Consider the following 24,042-nt stretch of genomic DNA (forward strand, 5'->3'; position numbering starts at 1 on the left):
GAATGAATGTGTGTGTGTGTGCATGTGCACACATACACACCTATTGAATATCTAAGACTATAGCCAAGTGAGGACAGAGCTCGGTTCCTCAGTGTTGGTTTCACATTGCTGTGAGTGAATTACTTTCAAGACATTTGGACAAAGATTAAAATTACGGTTTGGCAAAGTTAAAAGAAGTGTTTCTTACTATTTTACTATTTAAAAAGTAAAAATGGTAAACTTTAAAAAATAGGAGAAATAAATAGCATTTGGTCTGGGTAGTTTAGTTATCAATAAATAGTTGTCATACTCACTTAAAGTCAATCTCATTTTTCAAGAAACAATGTGAGTTAGTAAAGGTCACCCACTTCTAAGAGCATAAAATTATTTTTCATGTTAGATTATTTTGCCTGTTAGAATTTATACCATTTTATGGTCTGGTACTTTGGAAATGTGAGGTAATTAGGTTTTAAAGTTACATTAGAAACAATCCTCTAAAAAAAATACACAAAAAGGACACTAGATCCAGTTTTGCAGAAGAAAACAGGTGAACCAAAAAACTCTGCCAATAGCAAACCGTCAATACATGTTATAAACTGATTACCTGCCTGAAGAAATTATTTATTTCTTCTTCTCTAATCAGCCATGTAGAGTAATTGGCCAGTTTATAGAGGTTTTTTGCCCTTATCTATAGCAGAAGCACTGAGTAACCCTTGTGCAAAAGGTGAAGAAATACCTTTTATAGCCTCATAGTTATTGAGAAGGGGAAAAAACAGGGCCTGCACTCCCGTTGGCAACCAACAGTGTCACACATTATTTCAGCTAGCATGAAATTCCATTACACTGAAGGTCATTGACTTGGCACTTCACCTGAGGACAGTATCTGGGGATCCATGGAGGCTTTGAGTAATCTAAACAAATCATTTGTTTTTCAATAAAATCATTGCAAAATTTGTATTTTACTGACTTCAATATCTTTGTAGAACTATAACAAAAATATCTGCATGCAAAATTCTCTCAAATATTTCCATCTTGGTGAGATTCTAAAAGCAGGGCATTGTTTGAAAGATTTTCTGGCTAGGTCACTCAGAAAAGCCTAGATAAAATTCTCTACCTGTCTTACTTGAAGAATTCTTTAGAGCCTGGTTTTTGGTATCCCTGGTAGACCCTTCTCACCCTGCTCACAATGCATTCATTTAGGCCAGCAAAGTGTCGTATGTGGTATTAAGAAAAATGCCAGCCGCAGTTGGTATAATAAAAAATTGACTCTTTTTGAAAGCTGTAATTTTGTTCTTTCTAGAAGATGAGACATAGAGGCAAATACCGAACAGCTCTAGAATGCCAATAATGGATTCAAGGAAATAATCCATTCAGCAATATTATGGCCTTTCAGAACTCATGAACTAAAGACGTGCTATGTAGATTCAACATGTGGATTAAAGTAGATCCTCTCCTAGGTGACCTAAAATTTTGAGATAAAAAAGATATCTATATTCCGTATGTGGCTTGAAAGAGATAATTCTGTTTAAATAACAGACGATTTGAAAACAAGCAGGCTTGGAATAGGAATCAGGTCCCAGGTAATAAATGTAGTAAGGGGTCCTTGGAGTTTTGTAAATTTAAAACATGGAAACTAAAATCTCAGCATTTAGATATGTAAGGGTTTGTATCATTTTGAAAGTTGTTTTAAACTCCTTCTTTTAAAATCCAATAACTATCTAAGAATCACATAGTTTGCCAATAGTAACCTTGTGACTACTTCGTTTGTACATTAACCTAAAAAAATATATGTCTGCACATTTCTACACGGGGCTTGGAAATGTTGATAATTTTCTGAGAGAACTGTTGGGTCTTGAATTTTTTCAATACAAGAGTTAGGCATAAGGAAGGTACATAGTATAGTCATTAACTTAATAATAAAGTAAATATTTAATGTTTTTAATCTGCTAAGCTTGTTTTATAGTTCCTCGCAGTTGCTTATGAGTAATGTTTTCACTTTTTGTAAAAACTGCCTCAGAAGAACTGCATAAAGACTACTGGTGCACAGAATATACATTTTTAAAATAAGTTTGGCAGTGTCTTTAAAAGCAGCAAGTGACCTTACCTTTTCTGCAAATCAGTGACTTGCTCTGTCTCAGAATGCCAGAATCCTTATGTCAGTGTATAAACACAGCCAGTGATGGAAAGAGAACAATCAGCCACTGGATCTCATTGATTTGTGTATCGATAATCCAATTCACCAATTAAGAAGTTTTACATACCTTTTAAAGCAGGTACTTAATAATGCATGTTTTAAACAAATACTCTTACATATTTAATCTGGGTTTTATATTTGAAAATAAAAATACACTCTCCTCCACATTTTTCTCATTTAAAAATACAGTCATTCATTTAACAAGTATTCATTTGTGCAAGGGGTATGAAGATACTAAAATTAAAATAATCATAAAAACATTATTTTTTTAATAGATATGGACTCCAAAGCTTACACTATCCAGATCATTAGATAATGGAGTTAACCTAAAACCTTTTTCTCTTTTAAACTAAAATTTCTTTTACTAGGGAAGCATAGTGTAGTCAAAAAGATTTGGAGTCATGTTGCCCTGATTCTTCCAAGGGTTTGTGGAAATCAGGTTACCTCTTTTGCTTTATTTCCTTGTCTGCTCATTTAAAAACAGTTGCAGGTTACTATTTATTACGTGACATTAATGTACAAGAACTTTATAAACATCTTTATAAAATTATTGTGACAAAGTGATTTTATTCCTATTTTACAGAGAAAGAAATTGAGACTCAGAGAGAGAGAGAGTAATTATCCAAACCACATACTTTGGTTGTGATAGAGTCCTAATTCTGCGTGTCTTCAAAGCCTGTGCTCTTTTCATGAGGCATGGTGGTCTGTTTTCAGCAAAGTTGAAATGGTTGGTCTCTAAAATCCTTTAAAACTTGAAAAACATTTCCTAACCCTCTGCAGCTGGATGAAGAGCTCCCTCTGAGATGCACCCTTGATATTCTATGCTTAGATCTGTCCCTAGCACACACACACTATTTTGTATTGTTAGACTGTTACATATTTACCTTTCCCTTGTAGACCACCGAGCTTAGTATTGGCCCAAAGTTTGGAACCCAGTATGTATTTGATGAATGAATGACAAAATAAAAAATGCCATGTTTTGAGATCACTGTTATTGACTACATTCCAGTCTGTAAGTGCAGCAAATTTAATGTGATATTTTTTTAAAAACTGTTTTTTTACGTTTTAAGTACAATATCCAAGTAAGTGGATAGAATAATCTTGGAAAAAGTTTGTAAAATTATAATCTACATTAAAAGGTAAACATTTGTAATAAGAAATTGTGTAGAACCATACTTTTTAAAGGTAACAAGAACGACTCTTGCTTTCACTATGAAAATGATAATACATATATCTAATTCATAATGTCCCAGAAACAAAACATTCAGCCATGAGAAAACAATGGTAAAGACCATGGCTACTTGTCAAATGTTCAGTTTTGCTCTAATAGTAGTCGCCCTTAAAACTGAAAGCTTTCTATAGTAGATATATTTAAATCCAAGCTAAAGCTCATCTTTTAAGATATTGAAGCAAAAAGAAAAACACTATTTTTTCAAAATAAATTATAGAAATCAAGAAGAATATTTACAGTATTAGTAGTGTACAGTAGAATATCAATTAATTTATACTGTCATGTAATAAATGATAGAATTTAATTGATTCCAACTTCTAAAGGTGTCTATATTGCAGTAAAGGATATATAGCTAAATTTTATCAAAGTTTGATTAAGTTTGTTCTTAATGAAAAAACTAATTCACAGATGTTTGCAAGTTGGATAACTTAACAAATACTCCTTTGGTGAATTGGAATAATGCCATTCATACCTTTTGATGAGGGGTTCTGCCTTTTCTCTCTTGTTGGGTAAGACCACTGCTGAAAGAAGCTTTAGTTGTAAATTTAGAATAATTTGTTAGTTTTTATTCATTTTATTTTCAGTTGTTGAACAAGTACAGCTATCTGTCTTGCCATGTGCTATGCTCTGGAGATGTAATGGCAGCATATATAAGATTTCTGCCCCTCTGGAGCTTACAGTCTAGTAGAGGCTCTTTTATTAGGCAGAATTTTTAAAGACAACACACAAATGATTTTTAGGTCCTTCAAGTGGAATAGCAGTTGAAAGCAACATTTCCATTAAAAAAAATGAACCAAGTAGTTTTATCCAGATTATAACACTGATAGTCTAAAAAACACCAACAATAAAGGAAAAAAAAGTCCTGGGAAAGATTGACTGTTGCTTTGAAACAAAAAATTATATGTGATAATTTTTTTTGAGGGAAGAAACGTAATCTTAAGTTTACCTTTAGTGTCAAAATTCTAACACTTCTCCTTTCTTGGGTGATCCTTCCTTTTACCTTTCCTTTATTTGGATAATAACTCCAAATAATTTACTTTCATTTTGATTATTTAATTTTAAGCCATATGTCTTTCATTTGAGTGGAATAAAACAGTATTGGGAAATGTCAGCTTCCATAGATTTTTTTCTTATTATTCAAATGTATTTGAGACTATCCTTAAGTAAGCGTGATGAGGGTTATTCTTGTGCATAGAATTGTATGTTATCAGTCAATCAAGGACTCTTCTCTGTTCTTACGAAGTTTATTTATTTTATTCATTTAGCAAGTGGTTATGGAGTATCTACTATGTGCTAGGCACTACTTTATAGATGCTGGGGATCCAGTATTGAACAAAACAAGCTAGTATTCTGCTGTCATGGAACATATTCTGTACTGGGAGATGCAATAAATAAATAACTATATCAATAACAATACAACATATGGTGCTAGCTACTATGAACAGAATAAAAATTGAGTGATGTGATAGAAAGTGAGATGATAGCTTCTATAATTTCGGTGTTGGCATTTAAGTTACTAGAGTCTGGACGGATCTGAGTTGGTTGGTTGTTTATTTATTATCTCTTCCATTTAAATGTAAGCTCTGTGAAGCAGACAGTCTTATATACTGTAGTATCCCTAACACCTAGAATAATATGAGGCACATAGGAGGAACTCTGGATATATGCTGAATGTATGAAAGAAAAAAGCTGGTCATTTGAAGTGTTTCTCTACCATAGCAAATCTCGCAATGTCTGGAGACATTTTTGGGTGATATAACTTGGCAGGGAGTGCTACCAGCATCTACACAGTACAGCTCCTCAGAAAAAGAATTGTCTGGCCTCAAATGTCAACAGTGCCAAGGCTGAGAAACCCTGATCTAGGGGAAAAGTCTTTCAGAGGGAAATATTTGGATTGCAAAGGCCCTAAGATAGGATAACGTTTGCATATTGACATTAGAAGAACTCAAAGAAGGCTGTGTGACTGAAGCATTTTGGCAAAAAAGAAAGTGGCAGGAGATGATGTCAAAGAAGTGGCAAGGGCCTGGTCATTCAGGGCTTTGTAAGGGTAGGGAGTTTGGACTTTATTCTATGTGCAGTATAAAGCTATGAAATAGTTTTATACAGACATGTGACATGATCTGATATACCTTTCTAAATGGATCATTCTGAACTTCAGTTTGGAGAATGGGTATTTGTAGGAAAAGAAGTGGAAGCAGATAGAATGGTTAGAAACTATTGTAGTAGTCAAGTCAAGAGATGGTAGTAGCCTGGATTAAGAGGTATTAGTGGAAATGAAAATACATGGACTAATTTATAATATGTCCTAGGGTTGATAGGATTCCCATTGAATTAGATATGGAAGATTAGATAGACGAAAGAATCTAAGCAATGTATGCATGGTGATATCTCTTACTGAGACGGGGATGACTGAAGCTGTTCCTTTCCTTCATGACTTCTGTCACATTACATTAAGGAATGTTCTGACCTGCACCCCTTCTATGGAACCTACAAAACTATAAGAATCACTCAAATGATAACCATGCCTGTAGTTACTAGGCAGTAGGAAGAACTGAAACGTAGAATATTTCTCTCTCTCACTTAAGTAATCCTTCAATCTAAGGGGATCGAAGCAGGACTAGCATAGATTAAAACATACAAGAGTACAAATAATTGAAACATGAAAATAAATTACTAACAATGACACACATACATGAACTCATACCGTTAGCTATCTGAATCTGATGGAGCTAGACCATATATACATGACCTTGTCTCCATAGTGTTATAGACTTGTATGAATCTTAAAAATCTGAATCTAAGTGAAGAAACAGTAGCTCCTCTTTTTGTTTGCTTGGCCTCTGATTTTCCGATGATCTAGTTAATTTCTTTTATTTTTTTTAATAGACTTTTTAAAGTCTATTATTGGTGAGGATGCTTGGCCCTGAGCTAACATTTGCCCAATCTTCCTCTTTTTGCTTGAGGAAGATTGTCCCAGAGCTAACGTCTGTGCCCATCTTCCTGTATTTTGTATGTGGGACACTGCCACAGCATGGCTTGATGAGAGGTGTGTAGGTCTGCACCCGGGATCTGAACCTGTGAGCCCCACGCCACTCAAGTGGAGTGTTCAAACCTAATCACTATGCCACTGGGCTAGCCCTCATTTTTTTTTTTCCCTAAGTATAGGATGTTTTGTGACTATTACTAGTTTCTCTAATATTCACAGACCACTTATTAGACCCTCCCCACTGGGAGATGATTATGAAGAACATGATAATTTAGAGATGAAGCCATAGGACTTCCTCCTTTATCTTAGTTTAGAACTTTTATAAAAATGGAGAATATTTCTTTTGAAAAAGCTTAAGTTCTTTGGCGCAACTCTCCTTAAGCTAAAACCAGGACTCCTATGCAAGTCATATAAGATAGAATATCTCCCTATTTCTTTTGGCCAAATGGCATACCAAAACTTGAGAGTGGTTTAAGGAGAAGGGACTTTATTCTTTACATCATTCATTAAACAATTTTAGGTGATTTGCTATATGCCAAGTCCTATAGTAGGTGTTGAGAATGGATTCCCAAAAAAGGCAACAACTGTTGTCAGTGGGAATCAGGAAAAGAGTCATCAAGAACAAGATGCATGAGCTGGAACATGAAGAATGAATGCTTAGGGAGGGAATGAGCTGAGCAAGGCATTTGTGAAGGGTCGCATTTGAGGGGGGATGGTAGAAAATTCAGTGTGGCTAGAATTTAGGATGTACAAAGAAGTGGGAAGGTTGAGTCATATTTGGAAGGACCTCATTCATTCTTAAGAATGAGTTGACATTTTATTCTGAAGACAATGAGGAATAAGTAGAAGTGTTTAAACAGAGGAAGTGATATGATTAGATTTGTTTTCTAGGAAGATAATTTTGGTACGAGTTTAGAGGATAGATATGTAGAGGAAAAAATTAATGACAGGAAGTTCTGTTAAAAGTTTGCTACAACAATTCATGAAAAAGATGGTGAAAATGGAGAAGGGAAGCCAGAACGAGAACTCTCCCTGGGTACTATACAGCAGTATTTATGTTATGTTGTCATTTGTGTAAAAGAAATTGTTACGAGTTGAATTGTGACCCCCCCCAAAACTTGTATGTTGAATTTCTAATCCCTAGTACCTCAGAATGTGACTGTACTTGGAGATAGGGTCTCTACAGAGGTAATTAAGTTATAATGAGGTCATTAGGGTGGGCCCTCATCTAATATGACTGGTGTCCTAATAAGAAGAGGAAATTTAGACACAGACATATACAGAGAGATGATGTGAAGACACAGAGAAAAGATGGCCATTTACAAGCCAAGGAGAAAGGTCAGGAACAGATCCTTACCTTATCCTCATAGTCCTCAGAAGAAACCAACCCTGCTGACACCATGGTCTTGGACTGCTAGCCAGTAAGTTTAAATTTCTGTTGTTAAAGCAGCCCATCTGTGGTACTTTATTACAGCAGCTCTGGTAAACTAATACAGAAATATTCTGGTATATGCTTAAATCTTTATTAACAAAGGTAGGATATACAAGAAAATAATAATGGTGATTTCCTTTGAAGGACATTGTTGAGAGATCTTTCACTCTATACCATTTTGTAATTACTGATTATTTACTCAAGTGAACATAATAACATTCAAAAAAATAATTTTAATTAAGTACATTAGAAAAAACAAAACAAAGCTGTTTTGAGGAAATATTATCATTATTTGTTGATATAATGGATACAGGGATAGATATTTGAGAAGAGAATTGAGGATGTTGTTAATATTTCTAGCTTAGAAAGTTGATTGGGTAATTATGCTTTAAAAATTGGAGGAAAATGGAGAGTTCCACCTTATACGTGTTAAATTTTAAAACTGAGATGCACACTCAGAGATATCCATTCTGCATCTAGAAATAAGTTACCAGGGCTGGAGGACAAGCTTAGGGTTGGCATATACCTTAATAGTTCATTGACTCTGAGACAGTATCCACTGTAAAACTCAGAGAGTTTATAATATACAAAGTATATATCTTAGGAAAAACTATGGAGTTTAGTAATTGAATCACGTTAGTTAGCTCAAGGCCAAAAAAAAGGCAAAGGATGGGACTGAGAAGAATAGGAGCATTTGTGAGTGGGCAGAAGATGAAAAACCAGTGAAAAAGATTGAGAAGAAAAGGTTAGCTAAGTAGGAGTTGAAACAGTGGAGTTGTGTCTGAGAAGTCATGTGAGAAGGTCAAGATGAAAGGAGGTTGGCTAAAGGTTCAAAAAGTTTGAATTGAATATGGACTATAAAATTGGATTTGTTTTGAATTTCAAGTAGATCTATTTATGTCTAAGTGACTAAGTGAAGACAAAAGGATTTTAATTTTTCATATTCTGAATGCCAAAATGGTATTTGTTTATACTCATCATCAAATAAGTATATTTCTTTACACATTGGTGTTATGTCAGTTATTAAAATGGATAATGCCACGTTAAGCTTTTATATTATACTTCCACATATTTACATGAAATACATTTTATGAGTATGTAAATAATAATAGTAATAATATTCATTATAGAAAATTTTCTAAACATAAAAATATGAAGAAAACCTTAAAATGATCTATAATCTCACTACCTAGAAATAGCTACTATTTATATATAAACAGATTTTCTTCCAGTCTTTTTTTCTAGAAATACAGATATGTGCATGCATTGAAATGTTTATACAAGTTTTCATTTCTATCCAACTTTTTTACCTGGCTTTATATCATGAAAAGTTCACATGTCATTAAATAGTCTTAAAAAGTACTTTCTTCGTGGATGCAAAATACTCTACCACATGAATGTCCCATAATTATTTGATTATTCCTATTTGACATTTAGATTATTTCTAGTATTTTATTTAAAACATGTATTAATACTTAACTTCATTTCTTACAATTTTCTTGGGCTAGATTTTTAGAATTGAAATTACCCCCTTGAAGGTTATGAGGATTACAAGACATGTATTACTTCTCCCAGTGTGTATTCCTAGAAATGTGGTAGCAATTTTCTCCTCTGCTGACGATGTATGAAGATTCACATTTTATCATCATTTGAATATTTTCATAAAAAATCTTCCCAATATATATTTATATTATTTAATATTAGAATTCTAATTATAATAGTCATATAGTTATTATTCTTACAGTAATTGTTCTTCTGTTTGATGGAATCCACATATCTGAGGTGTAATAAATTATTAGCAACAATTTATTGAGCACTTGCCCTGAATAAGGCTATGTATTGATAATAAGAAGGAGTATAGGCATGATTCCTGCTTTGTATTCTCTCAAAATTTCTTTTTTGGATGTTTATTCTCTAGCCTCTGTAAATTACATTAGAAACTTTATTTCCATTCCAAATGGGCACATGAAAATTATAAGCCACTAACTATAGCTACTACTTCCTAAAGAAGCATATGCTTTTTCAGCATAAATTGGTAGGGAGAAATGCAGTGGGATGGGGAAGGGTGACTGAGTTATAAGAGATCCTTCTATCTAATTACATATACAGGTGGCAAATACATTATTAAAATAGTGCTTAGTGTCTTATGTTTGAAGTGAAAATTGTGATTAAAAAGTATGTTTTCTCTTACTGCTAGTACTTTACCATAGGGGTATTGTCTATCTGGAGAATTTTAAAAGAACAATTAAAAGTGATATTGTTTCTGTTTCAATGAACTGCTCACATTTCTGGTGTATCAAATAAGTATTCTAACTTGGCTAAGAAGATTCACTGGCATGTTTCAAATATCTTGAGCATGCTATTTGTTTTAAATGGCTTCCATGACTTCTCCAAATCTTGAATTTGTATTATCTTCGGTGGCCATAATGTGCTCTGTTAGTTTTCCAACCACATTTGGTTATTTCATGATAGCCTAAATTTGTGTTCTCAAACTTGAGTATTTTCTCTACTAGCTACATTCTATTTTTGAAGAAAGCCTCTGAGTGGCATATGAGCAAACAGTCTAAACTTGATTGGCTAATAGATTTTTTCCTCTTTTAATGTAGTATTTCTTAGTTCTGATTCTTCGAGATTCTTTTTTTAAGAAAAGGAGAATTATATCACTGATAATATTTTGATGTCATAATAATTATGGTTATTAAATTTTCATGTTTTTGTCTTGTCTCTTTAATTTGATAAAGAACTACTTAGGGCCAGGAACTGTGCTTTAGACTTCTTTTTATTTCCCTCAGGCCCAAGCATAGAACATTAAAAACAGTAGATGCTCAGCCAACAATTTTTTATTTACTCATAAAATATAAGGGAAAAAAGCTGTAGATTATTACTTGTCATGAATAAAAGATAATCAAAATTTTGTTCATTCTGATATTTTGTAATGGGTAAATAGCCATCACTTTTTACTGTTGAGTTAAAATCTAAAAGAATGGAACGATATGTTTGTTTGTGTATTAAGCCGTATATTTGAAATACTTCTCTATACAGCAGAGTCATTGCTATTGAAAAATCACTCTTTTCTCCTTTCTCTTTTCTTGTATGTTTTATTGCCATGTTATTTTCAGGGACTCCCGAAAGCCTAGCTGAGAAGGAGAGGCAGCTCATGGGTATGATCAATCAGCTGACCAGTCTACGAGAGCAGCTGCTGGCTGCCCATGATGAGCAGAAGAAACTGGCTGCGTCTCAGATTGAGAAGCAGCGTCAGCAAATGGAGCTGGCCAAGCAGCAACAAGAACAGGTAAGAGCTAGAGAGACAGTCGAATGCCTCAGGTGTCGTTTTGCCTCCTATTTGTAGGTCACTCTCTTAGGCACACAAAGATCAATAAAAGCCTCTCCCCACCTGCTGCACATAGGTAAATAAAAAGGCAAAACACCAAAGCAAACAAAAAACTCTGATCTAAAGAAGTTTATCAACCACTTTAGTGGTATATAGCATGGAAGTAATTACAATCAAGGTGAAATTTTTATAGGTCATGAGAGAAATACCAAAAAGAACCATGGAGAGTCAAGAGAACGTTGCCAGTTAAGGACATTATGAAAGATTTCATTAAACAGGTGTTTGGTATGACCTTGGAAGACTAGGTGGGATTCAACAAGTGAAGTAAGTTTCCAATTATGGGGTGGGAAGATTTGTTAGGAGGCTATTATAATAATTTAAATATGAAGGAGTGAGAATCTAAACTAGATACGAAAATGACCATGGAGAGAGAAAAGAAAGGAATAAACAGATGGAGGAGTTCTGGTTAGTTGAATTTTTTGAGTGGGCAAAAGAAAGAGGAAAGGCATTGATCTTGGGTAATAGGGAAAGTCAGGAGGAGACCAAATTTGGAAAAGCAGGTATTTTTATTATGTTGAATTAGAGCTGTTGTCATGTTGTCCATTGGAAGGTATGTGAGAGACAGGTAGAATCCCAATCAACAGTTTGTAAAAGAGAGCTGAGCTAAATTTCTTAGATTATCTACATGGAGATGGTAGTTTAAACCACTGGAGTAGACGAGTTCTATTCATTTATTCAACAAACAGTAATCAAGTGCTTCTTATGTGTCAGGCACTGTGCTAACTGCTGAGGCTACCTCAGTTAACCAGAAAGACAAAGCCCTTCAATGCTATTGGAAAGAGAAAGACGATTAACAAAGGAAAAAAGAAATTTACAAAATAATTTCAGAGAGTGATAAGTAATTTGAAGAAATGTAAGAAGAGTAATTTGATAAATATTGATTGGTATGGCAAGGCAGTGTTTCTTAGATTGGGCAATTGAATCTGGCAGTTAGGCTCAGATCTGAATAACATACAGGAGGCAGCCATATTAACATCTGGGGCCAGAGTGTTTCATGTAGAGTAATGGCAGGTTTATAGGCCTTAAATTATAGTTGTGATGATATCATGAGAAAATAGAAAGGAACTAAGAGTAGATCTTTGGAAGATACAGAGATATAGTTGGTAGAGAGAGGAAAATGAACATATCTAGAAGCAAAAAGCTACTAGATCTGTCACTTAGATTCTCATTGTTGGCCTTTAAGCATGTGGCTTCTATGGAGCTGTAGTAGCAGAAATCAGACAGTAAGAATTGACATATAGAAGAGTTGATATGTGGTGGAAAAATGGAGGCAATGCATAAGAACTATTACTTAAAGAAAAAATTGGTAGTAATGGGAAGGGAAGATAGAGGGTGTCATAGGGTGAGCTTACATATAAAGATGGCGCATTTTTTCTAGGGCTAACTCCCTTTACCATCCAACGTTCTGGGTTCAGTCCGCTCGCCATTCTAAGTGGAAGAGATCCATTATTTAGTCAAGGATACTTGTCTGTCCACACAAATACTGCAAAACCTTCTAAACAGTTTTCGAAATGTAAACTAGCACAGTTGAAAGAGGTGAAGAAATACTCAGATTACATTTGAGGAGACCTCCTTTCTTTCAGTTTACTCTTCTCTACTTGGTAGTTCTGCTCTGCCCGAAAGATATTTCTATTTTTAATGAAATGCCTCATCATTTTCCTTGAAGATATATTTGGCCTGTTATTGGATATGGCCCATATTTCTCTTGCTTTACCCCTATGATAAAACAGTTCAGGATGCTTGCCTATGAAAGCCTAGAAAAACACCACTCCTTTCTTGTTCATATCTCTCAATACCTTCAGACATCTGAATTCTAGAAAAGCCTAGGAACCTCTGAAACTGTAGCTCAGATGGGGATAGTTCTTTGTAGAGAATCCCTACTTTGGTGGGTCTGAGGGTACACTTGTCCTAAGAAATCTGGATGATGCTCTAATGGAGAGCAAGGTTCCTTTCTTTCTCTTCCATATTCTGGCCCATCCCCAAATATCATCAAAGAATTCTAGAATTTTTTATTTCCTTGACATTCTCCTTGGAACTTTAGAAGTCTTTAGTTTCTTCAAGAATTTCTCCCCTGTATTCGAGAGATGCCGTGCAAAGATGCCTACACAGCTTGAGAGAAGATCCTTCCTGATAGCTACAGGTCAGGTTTCTAGAGCCCAAAAATCCCTCATGTATTGATTTCTAGTTGGGAAGAGTTGGATAATAAGTAAACAAGTAAAATATAGTATATATTGATAAGGATTATCGTGAAAAATAAAGCAGAGAATTGGGGATGAGGGTGCCAGGTAGAGAGAGAGGCTCTTTTAAAATGGGTGTTCAGGGAAGACCTCATTGACAGGGTAACATGTGAGCAGAGGCTTGTAGGAGATGAGGGAGTGAATAGTGCACATCTAGGAAAAGAGTGTTCCACATGGGGGAAAAGCAAATGCAGAGGCCCAGAGGCACGAGTATTCTTGAGAGGTAGGAGGATCCTTTCTGTGTTCAGGAGACAGTAAGGAGAACAATATAGCAAGAGTGGAATGACAAAGGGAAGAGGAGATGAAATCAGAGAGGTAGCAGGAGGCCAAATCATATAGGGCCTTGCAGGCATTGTATGAACACTGGTTTTTACTCTGAGCGAGACACAGGGTTTTGAAAAGATGAATAACATGACACAACTTATATTTTAAAAGGATCTCTCCAGATGCTGGTTTATAATAGGCAGAAAGAGCAAATAGGAGGCTAGTCCAATAATCCAGGCAAGAGATAACAGTGGCTTGGAACAGGAGGAAGTGTGGAGGAGTAGGAAGTGGGGTCAGTTTCTTGATAAATTCTTAAAGTGCTGACAAAAAGATTTAAATATCAGCTGAAATATTGATATGTGGAAGGAAAGAACCAGACTTAAGAAAAAGAGTGATATTTCTTTTTATACTATCTCCTTTGCTACCTTTCTTCAGGACCAAAAAAGGAATTTTTTAAACCATATTCCTAAGATAAATGAAAGTATTAAAATAATCATAATTGTACCGATGTCCATAGGAAAATAAAATAGTCATTGGGCAGCCGTGTAGACCCATCCTCATCATATAGCTAGGTTCTTTACTTTCATTCATAGTAATGGACTCTGCGTTTATCAATTTTTTCCTGAATTTTTAGTTTTCTTATACAAAAGTTAAGGGATATACTTTTGTAATGGATATAATAGTGATTATAACATAATGAGAATAAGAATTAGAGCTTATTTATAAAACAGCAATAAGTTTCTTAAGGTTAGAAGTTACATTCTCATGAGAAGGCTTCCTACCCTATATCATGTAATGAAGTGTTCGAAATTTTCTTATCTATTAATTCATGCATTCTTTGTCAGATATTCATTCTGTACTCCTTTTGCACGAGGCTTTGTTACAAATGGTGACCAAAATATACATCATCCCTAACCTCACTGTATTTATGGATTTCTACCTAGGAGATAGAAAGATACTAAAACAAAAACAAAAATAAATAAAAATTGTAGCATGTGGTGTATTATTGAGTATGTAGAGGATGTTACGAGAGCAAATAATGGTGTGATTGTGCTAGTCTGGCTTAGAAAACACTTAAGATGACCACACTGAGGGCTAAGTCCCGAGTTTAATTTTGAACCTGTTGAATTTGAAGTACCTTTGAGAATGTCATTGGATAAACGAGTCTGAAGTTTAAAGCGAGGGTCTAGGCTAGAGACACAAATTTATAAGCACATGGCGTACATGTGGAAGGAAGTATAGAGGGAAAAGAATCGAGTGCAAAATTGAGCCTTATAGAACTACAACATTGAAAGAGCCATTGAAGGTGATGAAGAAGGAATAGACTGAGAGGTAGGAGCAAAACCAGGAAAATGGGGTGTCATAGCAAGCCAAGGAAGACAGTTCAGGATCAAGGGAAAGCACTTGAGTGTTGAATTCTGATGAAGGGTCAGATAGTGAGAACTAAAATCCACGTGGGAATTTAAAAAATGGAAGTGACTAATGACTTTATTAAGAATTATTTAGTAGAGTGGAGGCAGAAACCAGAATTGAGTGTGTTGAGGAGTTGGCAGTTTAGGGGTTTGTGTAGGCAGAAATGAGGATAGTATTTATCAAAAAACAAAAAAAAATACTGAAACGTCACTAAGGAATTCAGCATCTTAGAAGATTTTTTGCTGCTCTGACCTCCTCGGTTACGACAACCCCGTTTATGCGATACTCTCTTTCACAGAAAAGGGCTGAAAATGTCAGAGGCAGTACCTTCTTAATATGTTGCCAGGAAGAGGGATTTTTGAAATTCTAACATTTCATACTGGATTGGATCACTGCTGTAGTGTCTTAGGCTTCATTTGTTTTAGGCCAAAAGAAACATAACTGTTCCTGAAGACTGTCTTGTTTGATCCTACTTAAGGATGAATTGCTGGTACTGTAGGGGCACAGGCACATCTATTTTCATCATCTTAATCAGTGCCAAATCAAACTTTGAGAAACAGAACATTGGTAATTTCCCCCTGGGACTACAATATACTTTTAAATTTTTCATATGCAATTTCTCCACAGATTGCAAGACAACAGCAGCAGCTTCTGCAGCAACAACACAAAATCAATTTGCTTCAGCAACAGATCCAGGTCAGAGATCATAATTTCATACCTACTTCCAGTTAAAAAGTATATTTTATTTCTCATTCTTAGATGACCTAACTAAAATGAGCTCCAAAGTGAAAATTACTGTCAGCCTAGTTCGTGACGTATTGCCTCCTGTGCCATGAGAACCTTGCAAATGGTGGCCCTGTTACTCGCCTTACTGTGTCGGGAGTTTCGGTCTAAGCAAGCTGACAGTAATTTTCATCCTATCACTGAAAGGAAATTATTGTAGAGAAATGTTACAAATGTTTCATTTTCTCTAATCTTTAATGTTTAAAATGTGCCTGTGAGTGTTCTTAATGGAGGAAATGCAGGGGAACCAAAGCAGTAGGTATAAGAGGTTTTCAGTTAGAGAGCAGTGGTGAGAGAACGGTTTTACTGTATGCTCAAGAGCCGTGTGAGATAAAGGTGGAAGTTAGGGTGGGTGATGATTTGGTGTTCAAGTCAAATTTCACCTTGGTATTCCCTGGAGAAGAAGGCTCTATAACCTCCATATTTTTTTATGTGGAAATTTGCAATGATGAGAAGCATCAATAAAGAAGGAAAAAAGCAACCGTATTAGTAACAAAAGGAAAAAGTAACTTGCCCAGGGTTATCCTGTCTTCACCACTTGCTAGCAGCATGAACTTTGACGAAATTTGTTTCTCTTTCTAGAAGCACTTATTTCGTAGAGTATTTATGAGGCTTTAATGAAATCATGGATGGAGAGCTTCGGCATAGTGTCAAGACTCATAGAAAGTGCTCGATGCATACTGGCTATGACTAGCAAGAACAGGAATCAGATTCGTGGAGCTATGACTCCAACCCCACATAACATCATTCATTTGGAAGCAACTGTTAGATTAGCACCCAGCTTATCTGGGGAGAAATTCACCATTCTCTTGAAAGTTGTATCATGAGAATCCAGCATATTTTATGAGTGTAAGTATCATAAATGACAGAAGCAAACATGTCAAAATTATTCTGTATTAACCATGTTTAGACTTCTTTGCCAAAAGTTTATCCCATTTTATCTAATTGGGTCAGATACACTTAATTTCTTTACCCTAGATTAGATAACCCAATCAGGGCTTACATATCTTATGCTACCTGAGGTTTGAGTGAGCTGGTCACAGCTTCAGTGAGACAGAGGAACATCAGCGAGATGTTCCAACCAGGAATCTTTGCCTTCCTTAGCTGTAATTCTGAGCAGCACATTTCTAATGTGATCTCTAACTATTCCTTTCTGGAGTGTAGTTATTCAATTCAGTGATTTAAAACTGTTCATTGAATTTCATGTTCAGTCTAAGTACACTGACTTTGAATATAGTTTTGTTGATGATACTAGGTTATCTACATTTTAAATGTTTTTAATTATTGCAAACCTGAGATAATAAAACTGTTATAGCAATTTCTGATTGTAAATAAGATAGAATTCCATAGTCAGCAATTTGGCCCTTTTCAAGTCACTTGGTTTCTTTATAATTTGATGAGGGTACCAATATTTTTTAAATTTTATAATTTTTATAAGAATGAGACAGTCTTTTGTTAAACAGAATTGCAAAAATATATTTAAACTCATAAATATGCAGAAGGCTCAATAAGCAGTGTGTTCTGACATTTAAATTTAGCCAACACCTTCAGTACTTTTTCTGGAATTATTTCAGGATTATGACCACTACATTCATAATGTGGATTTTTAAGCTCTGTCGTAATGATAAAATGGTGAAATGGATGGATTTCTTGCTCCAGAGCGTGGAGCGCTATAATTTATGTCAGAACATTTTTAAAATAAAGTGCTTTAAAAATTATCTGTCCTAGAAATGGTATGACTACAGAAACTGTATTCCACAGACCTAAGACCAAGTTTAGTGACTTGCCCAAGATCGCACAACTAGTTACTGGTAGAACTAGAATCAGAAACAAAGTGTTCTGACTGTTAATAGCAATTTTGCTGATTGTGAGAAGTTTGAAAGCTTAGAATTTCTATTTGATCAAAAATGTTAAGCTACTGGCCTCCACTGGTTCACAGAGTAAAAAAAATCCCAATGGTCCCTAAAGGAAATAGTGCTACACTGATAGTAATTTGGGGGAAACATTAAGAGGTGTTGAGATATTAAATTTGTGTATTTGTCCTCTTTCTAATATTAGTACAGATAATTGATACTGATGAAGTCAAAACCCATCAGGCTATTATTTAAAGAAAAGTCTGGTAAGGAGGGAATGTTTTAGGCAAAATAAGTGACATGCTAGACTGACATGCTGAAAGGAATTCATTTTCACAGCTTCTAGCATAGCTAAAAACATAGTTCTAAAGTATATTTTATAAATTGTTAATTTGGGACAGTCTTACAAATAATAATAATAAGTCACAATATGTTTAAATTAGTCTGTTGAGAGATTGTTCAAACAATTATGGGAAGCACTAATGTAGTGGCATGTGTAGAAATAGAAGATTAAAAGTGTAGAACAGATCCTTTTCTTCCCCACATAAATCCTTACCATATATATATATATTTTTGTGTGTGTGTGTGTGTGTGTGTGTGAGGAAGATGGTCCCTGAGCTAACATCTGTGCCAATCTTCCCCAATTTTGTATGTGGGATGCTGCCACAGCATGCCTTGATGAGCGGTGTGTAGGTCCTTGCCCAGGATCTGAACCCGTGAACTCCGGGCTGCCGAAGCGGAGTGTGCGACCTTAACCACTATGCCACTGGGCCAGCCCCACCATATACTTTTTTAAAAACGTTTTCTTCTTCTTTCCACTTCTTCCTTTTCCTTGGCAACATAGGACAAGGAGAAAGAAGAGTAAAAATCGAACTTGCTTTGGTGGAAGGCAAATCAAATTTATGACAAATATTATTATAAAATTTATTTTAGTCAAGGCATACATAATCAAATGCTCACGTAAGAATTTACCATAGATTAAATTTTCTTTGATATCTGAAAATACATATGTAATGTATTTTGAATTTGATCTACTTCTTTTTTCTTTCTTAAATATGGAGCCTTAAGACCTTGTAGAAATAAACATACCAACTTATATTATTCATCCTGATTGCATTTTCTTAAACGTTTTGTACCATTGTTGCTTCGGACCTTAGAAAACAATGCATTCCAGTTCCTTTATTGATAGAATAATAGATTGCAATGTTATTAGTCTACAATTAAGGCTGCTTTTAAAATTCTTGCTTCAATTATAACTACACAGGACATTAACTTGGTCCAAATGTTGGGAAAAGCATGCAATACATTAGGTGGGTTGGACAGATCTGCTAGATGGATTAGATTGACTGGATAAGAGCAGGACAAATTTTCACACTAGATGGATATGTTAAATGACAGGAGGATGATGTTCTCCAACATTTGCTTCATTCTTTTACTGAGATCTTTTTAAAGGAGAGGTTAATTTAGACATCTTTATTCCATTTGAAGTACACGTTATTCAGTTTAAAAAATGTATGAACAAGTTTGTATGTGTGTGTACACAAACATTCAAATAGACTAATGACCTAGGTTATTTAAAATTTCTCTTGGCCTGTTAATTCTATCTTCTTTCAATTCCAGATAAAAAGAGTGGTGGTAGGTTTTACTCTATAGTTATTTATTCAAAGAGAAATGCCATAAGAATTAGCAAATTAACCAGCTTTGTTTAATCACTTGGGATCAATTCTTTTTTTTTTTTTTTTAATTTTTTGTTTATTGCAGTAACATTGGTTTATAACATTGTAAAAGTTTCAGGTGTACATCATTGTACTTCTATTTCTGCATAGATTACATCATGTTCACCACCAAAATACTAATAACAACCCATCACCACACACATGTACCGAATTATCCCTTTCACCCTCCTCCCTTCCCCCTTCCCCTCTGGTAACCACCAATCCAATCTCTGTCCCTATGTGTTTGTTTATTGTTGTTATTATCTACTACTTAATGAAGGAAATCATACGGTATTTGACCTTCTCCTTCTGACTTATTTCACTTTGCATTATACCCTCAGTGTCCATCCATGTTGTCACAAATGGCTGGATTTCATCGTTTCTTATGGCTGAGTAGTATTCCATTGTGTATATATACCACAGCTTCTTTATCCATTCGTCCCTTGATGGGCACTTAGGTTGCTTCCAAGTCTTGGCTATTGTGAATAACGCTGCAATGAACACAGGGGTGCATGTACCTTTACAAATAGGTGTTTTCAAGTTCTTTGGATAAATACCCAGCAGTGGAATAGCTGGATCATATGGTAGTTCTATCCTTGATTTTTTGAGGAATCTCCATACTGTTTTCCATAGTGGCTGGACCAGTTTGCACTCCCACCAGCAGTGTATGAGACTTCCCTTCTCTCCACATCCTCTCCAACACATGTTGTTTCCTGTCTTGTTAATTATAGCCATTCTGACGGGCGTGGGATCAATTCTTTATGAACTGTTTTTACCTCTTTAAAACAACCTTAGCTCTAAAATTGCATGATTCTAATTGGATTGAAAACTCAATCTACATTACTTCCTTATAAAGACTTAGAGTTACAGTCTTCTTCCAAGTTTATTCGCATAACTCATTAGATTAAAAGAAGAATTAAGAAAGTTTTCTGTTATTTGCAATATCCTATATCGGTTCATCCTACAAATAAAATAGTCATCATACCAGAAACATCCCATCTTGCCTCAAGAACATGTCTATTTCTTTATTTGACTTAATTTTAGGAACCCTAAGAAGTTTCAGTCTTCTTTTTTCTACAGTTTGGCAGTGTTTTCCTTTAATATTTTTGTTTATTGTCCTTAAAAAATAGAACATTTTTGCATTCCTACTTACTGTATCTAGCTAACTTTTAATGGATGTTAATATATGAGATGAAATTTATAAATGTTTCAGAGAAAAATATCTTTCTAGATTTTTTTATGAGGGTAACCATTTTATTTCTTTTACTCTATTGCTTGTGCTGCAGTGCTCATCTTTTAGCAATTTTATTTCCTGACTAATCTCTTTTTTACATTAAATCAGCCTGTTTCTAATACTGATAAGTTAGGTGGTTTATGTTTCCAATAAGGATCCCAGACCAGTGGTTCATCTTGACCTGATTCACTGTTACCAAAACCTTTCAAAGTAAATGAATGAGTGACCTCTACTCCGCTTCCATTATGGCAACAAACTGAATGTTCCCGGAAACTCAAGTTCCCTTTTATCTCAAAGCTTTGTATGGGACAGGATTTCTATAGCTTTGGGTGTGTGTGGGGGAAGCATGTCCTAGTTTTAAATTTCTTACCCTTTTTCAGTGATACTTAATGGAATTTAAGGTTCTTATTAGCATCTGATAGAGTCAATCCAACAGCATGCTCTAGGATGAAATCCACTTAAGATATTTTTAAGGGCAAATTTAAAGATATTGTACTTCTTTTTAAAATGTATATCTGTCATGATTCACATACTGAAAGTTCAATGTTTGAACTTTCATAAGAGATTCCACAAATTTGTTGCATTCCCCCTTCTGATAAACTTTTCCAACTGTTGTTCATTGTGTTCTGCTGAGGGCAAAGAATTAGTGTTTAATAACGTGCTGTCATTGTTTCTGATTCATCAGGTAAGCATGTGCAGGACTAGTAGTAGCTTTGGGTCACTGATTCTGTCTGGAGCTTAGGGCAGAACAAAGGACAAATGTCTGTTCCTTTGTCTTCTTAGTTGGACAGTGTATATTCCATAGTATGTAGGAGAGAGCTTGGTTCTTTAGTTGGTATAGGGTTATATTTAACTGTATGAAATACAATTTCAATTGTATTAAATGATAAAAAAAGAGAGAGAGCAGGTTCTCTGGAATTAGACTTACTCAAATTCAGTCTCTGCATCTTCATACCTCATATGCTGTGTGATCTTGGGAAAATTGCTTAATTCCCTGAGTTTTATTATTCCCAGCTATTAAATGGGAATTATAATACCTAAGTCATACCTGGTTAGTCCAGGGATTAAATGAGATCATGCTAGCGTGTAGTGAGCACACAATGCTAAAAATTTTTGCCTAAGTCATTAGAGAGAAAAACTGGTTCTTTCTGTATTTCTGATGATGGACAATTTAATGAATATTTCCAACAAGAGGAGAATTTCTAGGAAAAGAAGGAATATAATCTACATGGCAGTAATCACTGAAAACTGTAAGTTCAGTGTTCCAAATACATATGATTTTAAAACTGCAAGAGATTTTTAGAAAACCTTTATTTAGACCTATGTCTCATTTTGACATTTGTAAACTGAAACCAAGTAAGGTTAGAAGATTTTCCCAATGTCGCATAAGTTGTTATTTTGTGGAACCATGGCTGGATTCCAAGTTTCCCGAGTCTTGGCCCCCTTCATTTTTATTTCACCGATATTCTACCATTTAAGGCTTAATGGCCCAAAGTTTTAAAATGAGTTTTCTTTCCCTGGGAACGTATTCCTACAAAGTAAAAATACAACTTGACTTATGTACAATTGAGTGATTAAGTTGCAGTCGTGGGCTCAACCAATTTGTGATAAAGGTTTCATTTTATTGGAACCAGAGTTCTCTGAGCTCATTAAGAGTTTTGGTAATTCCTGATAAATTATTATGCAGAACAAAATCCATTGAAATATGGTATTGAAAACATAATAACGTTAAAGGTGAAATAATGGTACCCGACTGACCTGCTGATTTATGATTTCTTTCTCTGAGTGTGGTAAGTTGGAAGCATTTTACCCCCTCAACAAGACCCCCCTACACACACATGAGCACAAAGAGATTGCAAAGTAACCTTGTCTCTTTAGGAGACTGGAAATGCCAAGAATAAACACCATGAAATTAAGGTAGCGTTTCAACCTGAGAGGGAAATGCATTAACTCCTTGAGCTCTGACTAGTGTTTTGTGATGACTTTTGCCATATGAAATAAAATATACCACAACTTGACAGGATACTGTTTTGGCATTCAGATTGATTATTAGAGGAGATAATATGGAGATATGAAGAAGTAGCTTTAAGGATGACTTTATTCTCTTGTACTTTCTGGAAGCGGAACTTGCATTTCAGAGGATAAAAGAGCAGTGATGGTAACTGCAGCTTTGCCCTTTTACTCAGAAGGAGCCCCTTTCAAATCCTTTAAGCATTCTTTTTTTCTTTTTTAATACATCTCCTGGCGATTACCTAATGATAGAATTTCGGTCATGCATATTATTTCTCTGTCTAGACAAGGCTGTCTCTGTAGATAGAGATATAGATAGATTGATATGCATGCATATATATTTAATTTTTATTGATATAACACATGCCACATGGCTAAAGAGTACAGGAGAGTCATGAAAGCAATCATCTAGAGCCCAGTCCTCTGTATTGTGCCCAATCCTTTTACTCAGAAGGTGCCGTTACAATCTTCTAAGTTTTTATTTTTAATAGCCTCCTAGTATTTACTTCTATATCAAAAATATAATTATAGTGCTATTTCTGTCTTAGCAACTTTAAATATCATTAACTTAAAAACATGAAGATTTACTTAGTTCCTGTATTTTCACCCCAGCATCCTCTCCTATTCCTCTTTCTCACCTCACAATACAGTTATAGAAGTCATTTAAGTTCTTCCAATAGGTACTTTTAAACTTTAGTTTACTTACACCTCTTTTCTTATTCAATCAACTATAAATAGTGTCTCTTGACACTTGCTTTGTCAGATGAGGATGGCATCTCTCTTCTTTCACTCCCAACTGCCAATAACTTCTGTTATCTGTATGTTTACTCTAAGTATATATAATACGTGTATGTATGTATAAATGTATGTATGCACACATACCTATTGTGCTTTACCTATTGGTTAATCCTAAAAGTTGAAAATCAATAATTGATGTTTACATTAAAATATGTCTTTAGATTGTTTTCTGGTTAAGCTTATAGGGTACTCCTTATTTTCTTTCTGTGTAGCTTTGTGCTTTCCAGTTACCTTTTCTTTATTTTTTTTTTTTTCGCTCACGTTATTTGCCTTAGTGTCTCCATAAATTCTCAAGAATAAATCGGATCTCCGGAATCCACTTTTCCTTGATAGCTGCTTCCTAATCTTCTGTCTTCCTGCTTTCATTTAGATTGGTTGGTCCAGCTGAAATTCCTGGATGTCCCTTTATGATTCTCCAGAGTTGGAATCACTATTTCCTATATTGTGCTCCTTCTTGGTTTATCTTCTTGTTTTGCTCCAGAACCCCATCAAGGAACTTTCTGAAAGAAAAGGAGGGGCAGG

The 24,042-nt window shown here is 34.9% G+C and overlaps 1 protein-coding gene across 2 annotated transcripts in view; it reads left to right on the top strand.

The window, feature by feature from the left end:
• Positions 1 to 24,042, top strand: part of SOX5 (SRY-box transcription factor 5) — a 402,681-nt gene that overhangs the window by 183,953 nt on the left and 194,686 nt on the right. For both annotated transcript variants that reach the window (XM_058558649.1, XM_058558648.1), the window contains exons 5-6: positions 10,942 to 11,114; positions 15,755 to 15,823. In XM_058558649.1, the coding sequence (XP_058414632.1) occupies positions 10,942 to 11,114; positions 15,755 to 15,823 (242 nt within the window). The remainder of the gene's footprint in view (positions 1 to 10,941; positions 11,115 to 15,754; positions 15,824 to 24,042) is intronic.

Source organism: Diceros bicornis, chromosome 17 (genome assembly GCF_020826845.1).
Source record: "Diceros bicornis minor isolate mBicDic1 chromosome 17, mDicBic1.mat.cur, whole genome shotgun sequence".
Taxonomy (NCBI): Eukaryota; Metazoa; Chordata; class Mammalia; order Perissodactyla; family Rhinocerotidae; genus Diceros; species Diceros bicornis.